The sequence below is a fragment of the Elephantulus edwardii genome, unplaced genomic scaffold, assembly GCF_000299155.1.
Source record: "Elephantulus edwardii isolate Elephantulus edwardi_28Jun2011 unplaced genomic scaffold, EleEdw1.0 scaffold00309, whole genome shotgun sequence".
Classification (NCBI taxonomy): domain Eukaryota; kingdom Metazoa; phylum Chordata; class Mammalia; order Macroscelidea; family Macroscelididae; genus Elephantulus; species Elephantulus edwardii.
The window spans coordinates 2,040,460-2,046,555 of NW_006400059.1; the positions used below are offsets into that span (position 1 = coordinate 2,040,460).

Below are 6,096 nucleotides of genomic sequence, written 5' to 3' on the forward strand. Positions count from 1 at the left end.
TCACACCAGATCTTTGCCCTTTCCTTTATCCACTCCCCCCAACCCATCAAATTTTGCGACCCTATGATTATCCCACTGCCCATCCTCATGCCTCTGCTTCTACCCTCTCACCTTGAATCCTCAAACATGCTTTACTATTTATCTTTCTTTTTCTACAATAATAGTCTTATATACTATTTGTCCTGATGGGACTGAGTTCAGTTAGCCTCCTGAAATTTGGTCTTTTCTAGTTTTATTATTATTATGCTAGTTTATTGACAAAATTTGAATACATTGTTTTCCAGAACAGATTCTTCCAATTTCCCTCACCCCCTCCCAACACATCAAATTGTACTACTCCATGATTAATCCCCCCTCCTCCTGCACATCCTCATCTCTCTGCTTCTATCTTCTCCCACCCCTCTTGGATCCTTATACTCATGCTACAATAATGGTTTTATACAATATTTGTCCTTGTGGGACTGAGTTAATTCACTCAGCCCAAAGCTCTCCAGTCCCTCTCAAATTAGGTAATAACTTACAAATTTATTTCTCCTGCATGCTGCATAGTATTCCATTGTGTGAATGTACCATATTTTGCGGTTGGACTTCTGGGCTGTTTCTATGTTCTTGCAATGGTGAATAATGTTGTGATGAACATTTGTGTACTAATCTCTGTGCCTCAGTTCTCATTTTCTCAGGGTATATTCCAAGTAGTGGAATAGCTGGGTCATGTGGAATTTCTAGGTTCTGCTTTTTGAGGAAGCACCAAACTGCCTTCCAGAAAGGTTGTACTATTTTACAATCCCACCAACAATTTATAAGAATTCCTATCTCTCCACATCCTCTCCAACATTTATTACTTGCTGCCCTGTTAAACTTTGCCAGTGTTACTGGAGTGAGAGGGTACCTCACTGTGGTTTTGATTTGCATCTCTTTTATTGCCAGTGATTTGGAACATTTCTTCATATGTCTGCTGACCATTCTAATTTCTTCCTCTGTGAAAATTCTTTCCATGGTTTTGTCCATTTTCTAATTGAGTTCTCAGTCTTTTTCTTGTTGAGGCCCAGAAGTGTTCTGTAAACATTTGTTACGAGACTCTTGTCTGAGATGGTATTACAAATGTTTGTTCCCACTTGGTAGGTTTTCTTTTCACCCTATTGGAAAAATTTTTTGATGCGCACATGGATTTAATCTTTAGGAGGTCCCATGCATCATTTTTATCCTCTTCAGATTATGCATTTCTGGATGCATTTGGCAGTCTCTTTATAGAGCATTATAGATCAAGCTTTTAAGCTTGATCCCTGTTTGTCTCTTATGAATGTTTTGGACTTTGCTCCCAGGTCTCTGATGCAACCTGAGTTGACTTTTGTGTATGGTGTGAGATGTGGGTCCTGTTTCAGCTTTCTGCAGGTGCAAGTCCAGTTTTACCAGCACTATTTGTTGAAGAGGTTATCATCTCCCCATTTGCTAGCTTTGATTTCTTTGTCGAATATGAGTTGATCATAGGTAGTTAGGTCTATTCTGGGGTCTCAATTCTGTTCCATTGGTTTATGCTTCCTGAATGTTTAAAGCACATGTCTGACCACATTGCTTCCTTACTAAAAGGTTTTTAAGACTTCTCATTGCCTACAGAGAATGTTCATGCTCTTTAACATGGCATTCAAACTCCTTCATAAATTAGCTGCTTTTTGCTTCTCTCATTATTGGTCACAACTCTACTGCTTCTCTCCTGGGTCATAAACTTGAGACCACCGAAAAATGTGTATCACGTACATTTCCCAAGCCTGGTAGGTTTATATCCCATGAGAAAAAGATCATCTTTCCCTTTCTCAAAAGTTGTTTTCCATGAAAGGATGTAAGAGGCAGTAGGAGCTGGCACGAACCCTCTGCCATATTCTCATGCCAGCAGGGATAAGCCATCCCCACAATCCTCTGCGACATCTACCCTGGGACCTTCCGGGGTTCTCTTAAAGGGCTTGGAAATGCTTGGCTTCCTTAGTTTTGGTTTTGGTTCTCCGCAGAAGGTTTTCCACAACCAAGATAGTAACCAGTCAGGATGCCTGGACTGGGACCAGCTGCGGGGTGCTGTGAAGGAGGCAGGTAGGCATGAAAGGACTGGCTACTGCTGGGTGTGGAGCTGGTAAGGGACCCATTCCCAGAAAGGAAGAAGAAGGGATGGCTCAGCCACTCTGATGCAGGGAGCGTTAGAACATAGTCTACACAGTCATCCATTCAACTTTTAACTAGTGATAACAACAGTACCCATTCGGGGAAGCCAGACATTTTTACACGGCCAACTAGATGTCTTAAAATGCATTTGTATACTCAAAGAATTGGATTTATTAATTGTTATGTCCATTATAATAATATCTGGCATTTATATTTATTGAGGTTTGGAACCTCCAAGTTCTCCTTTAACCTCCAACAACATCCTGTTTTAAAATCATCTTTACAGAATAAGAACGTGAGACCCAGGGAAGTGAAGGAATTCACTCAAAGTTTACATCCAGGAGTATCAGGCTTTTAAACAGTTGCTTCTGATCCCTAAGTAGACCACTTCCTGTCCCCCAAAATCCTCACGCTGGAAGCTTAAAGTCTAGGGGTGGGAAGTGGAGATAAAAATGATTAAATAATTAGACAATGAAAACCGAATCCAATAAATGAAGTCCTCCATGCTATTCAAGAGAGAAGGCAATCTTCAGGAATCTTCTAGGGGAGGGGAGCTGGGTGTGAGGCTGCCTTCAGCCTGCAAGACCTTGTGTTCATGCAGGAATCATGTTCAGTGATGAAGTCTGCAAGCTGATGCTCATCCGCTATGGCGACCCCACTCTGCAGATGGACTTTGTGCGTTTTGTCCTCCTGATGCTGCGTGCAGAGAACATGGAGGGTGAGCAATGAGGAAGGAGGGAGGGCCAGGGCTTCCTCCATTCTCCCTGTGAATTGCCTTCTTGTTGCTATTTCATGGACAAAGAGAACAACTGCCCACTCAGAAATAAGAGGTCGTGCAAGCTGAAGGAAACACAAGCTATGGGGCGGAGGGACATGGCGTGGCCACCCAGGCTATTGCTCCTCTTGTTCCAGGAGCAGAGGTTTGAGAGAGCTCACTCGGTTCATAATCACATGCCCCTACACATATACCTAAACCGGGTTCCCTTGGGCATTCTTCATGGGCATGGTTAAGGGGATAAGAGGTATATGGGAAGAGCTAGTTTGTAATATTTCCAACACCAGAAAAAAATTGCCTTTCTGTGTTCCTTTCTGTTGCATTTTTGCAGATGCCTTCCAAAACTTGACCCAAGATGGCAAAGGGATATACCTCCAGAAGACAGAGGTAAGCCTTTCTTCATGGAGTCTGTTCATATCACCTTGGGTACAGGTGGCCATTGTAGGTCCAGGCTCTTGTGAAGGAGGAGAACTCTGAGACTTCATATTCTATTGAGCTTAAGATTTTGCACCTCACTCATTTGTACACCTAGGAAGGGCATAGAAGACTGGCGTGGTATATTCAGTAACTATTACCACAAATATGCCATGTCAGCCCACAGACAGGAAGTATTTGATTAGTTCCTGAGTCATGAGGTGGTGAATCTCATTCATTTTCTCATGTTTCTGGGGTCAAATGGGAGCCTGATTAGAGCACTTGATCAAGATCTGACAAGGAAAAAGGCAGAAATGAAAGAAAGTGAGCTTAAACATGCTGACCGTTGAGATATGGGCTCCCAGATAGCATACAATGACTCACAACCCCTTCTATTGTCCCAAGCAAGTTTCATGGCAAGTCCATTTTTCACAGTTTCCAAAGCAAACTCTTTGTGAATTGCAAAGTCATTTGGAAGAGAGCAAGAACGAAGATCGAAGTGGGAAATTTGGTTCCATCAGTTCTAGCTCAGTCATAGAAGAGACTCGAGATGGGATATTTTGCTTAAGTTTCCTAAAGGAAGAGACACTGAAGCTGCACAGGAAAGATTCAGACTACATTAAATAGTACGTACAAGCCCAGCTTTCGTACAGAGAATGTAGGAATATTGATTTAAGATGTGTGTGAAGATTTTGGAGTCTGACCAGACAAGAAGGACAATACAAAAGCAGAGCTCATTTTAGGAACTGACGTGGTCTTCTCTACAGGGCAGGGGAAATACCTCAACTTTCCATCTTGCCTCTGTGCCCTTCTCCTGAATCTCATACAGTCCTTTGCATCTAACAAGTGCTTGACAGATGTTCATTGAATGAATGGCGTAAGGGAGAAGATCAATGTGTGCATGGTACCATTTCTCATTCCAATTGCACTTACTCATTGAGCACCCGTTCTGTGTCAGATGTGGTGCTATGTAGTGTTCACTGCTGGGTTGTGTAGGCACAGAATTGAATCATGTGCTTTCTTTCTGAAACATATCATCTGTTTGGGATGCTAAGAAAGGGCTCAGTAAAAGCTGGGCCTTCTTTCTTGACCTCAGATGTCCACTTAATGCAGTAATCTTTCCACATATAGGACCTTAAGTACAAGTCTCCTGTCAATCCCTTCAATATTGAAGTGTGAGGATTGAATTCAGCCGGTAGCAATGTTTAAAATCTTCTGGGTTCCTTCCTCAGTTGCCTATTCATCCTGAACTACTTTGTTATCACCTGCTGACCCTAAGTAATCCCTTCAAACACAGGGCTAGAAGAACAAGAAGTGTGTGGCTTATGAACCAGGGCAGTCCACAACATAAGCGGCATAGCAATAATACATAGCATAGTACATAGCAACGTACTGGTATGGAAAAGAGCTGGACTGCGACCTCTCCAGCTGTTAGATTGTCAGTTTTTGGTGACTCAGAGCCAAGAAATGGGCTTGAGGCCATTTCCAGCTATTAGATACCATCAGGCCCATTTTAATTCTCAGGGAGTCCATGGGACAAAGGAGAGCTGCCCCCTAAGCTTTATTAGGCAGTGTTCTCTATGGGAGCTGATCACCAGCTCTTTATCCTCTAGAGCTGCTGAGTGGGTTAGAACCACCAACTTCTCAGAAGTCCAATTCTTAGCCATTGTACCATAGAAATTCTTGGATGGAGTCTAGGTCAGAGTTAAAGCCATAACACTACTAACACTAGCTCTAGGATCGTGTGTAACTCACTGTCAGTCTCTGGGTCTTCCATGTGTGAATTGTGTAGGTTGAAAGAGTTCAGCACTCACCATCTCTGGCCCCATGAGACTGGAAGATTCTGAGATTCATCATGGCCACCTGAGGCCCGCAGGAGGGAGCAACCAATTCACTGGAGCTTTGTTCTGTGGTCATCTCTCTAGCACTACTTTGCCACTGTCATCTTCATCATAACCACTGTTATCATAATTTTTATATCATTATCTTGGAGTAACTTCTCCATATGCCCTCTTTCTATAGATTAGAGAGGCCCTTTATCACACCCACATAAAGTTGTCAGATAATTAGGGCCATAAAAGTAAGTGTACCCAATATGTTCTAATGGATTTCTACGACCTAGTTGGTCTACACACCCACACAGAGCTGTCATAGTGTGCCAAATGGGATTCTTGAAGAAAATCTTCATTGAGGATTTAATGCAGAGTCAGCCAGTATCTTATTATCATCACTCCTGGGCACCATTGGAAGTCGAGGTTGATTATATTTCAGATGGATTTACACTTACTCCTAGGTAGTGTGGTCCCTCTGGGTAAACTGTCTATTAAAGCCATCTCCACGGCTTCCCAAGAGGGAGGCTGAGAGAACCCAAGACCTGCATCAGGCTCTGGTTCCAAGCATTTCTGGTTACAGAGAATTGAAGACACTTTTGACTGTATGTGAGGAGATGAAACTGAACTGACTACAATTTACCTTTCCATGATTTCAGTGGTTGATGATGACTCTCTACTCCTGAGAGGGCTGCCTCCTGCCTGTGCCCACTGAGAGGACTTCACACATGGCACAAGGGAAGACTTTGGATATGTTATTCAACCCACTCAATCATTGTTCAGTCCCACATCTCTAGACTCACGTTCTCAGCTGCAAAGATTCCCCTCCTGAAGACCACCCTATTGGACAGCCAGCCTGTGAAAAGGGAAAGGAGATCATAAATGTTGCCTTGAGTTTGTAAGAACTAGCTCCCCTTCCTTCTGAAG

At 42.9% G+C, this 6,096-nt stretch overlaps 1 protein-coding gene across 1 annotated transcript in view; it reads left to right on the forward strand.

Annotated features, from left to right (window-relative positions):
• Nucleotides 1-5,855, forward strand: part of CAPN14 (calpain 14) — a 94,274-nt gene extending 88,419 nt beyond the window's left edge. Inside the window, exons 19-22 of the mRNA XM_006901135.1 lie at nt 2,004-2,082; nt 2,753-2,869; nt 3,258-3,313; nt 5,829-5,855. Coding sequence (XP_006901197.1) covers nt 2,004-2,082; nt 2,753-2,869; nt 3,258-3,313; nt 5,829-5,855 — 279 coding nt within the window. The remainder of the gene's footprint in view (nt 1-2,003; nt 2,083-2,752; nt 2,870-3,257; nt 3,314-5,828) is intronic.
• Nucleotides 5,856-6,096: the final 241 nt, after the last annotated feature.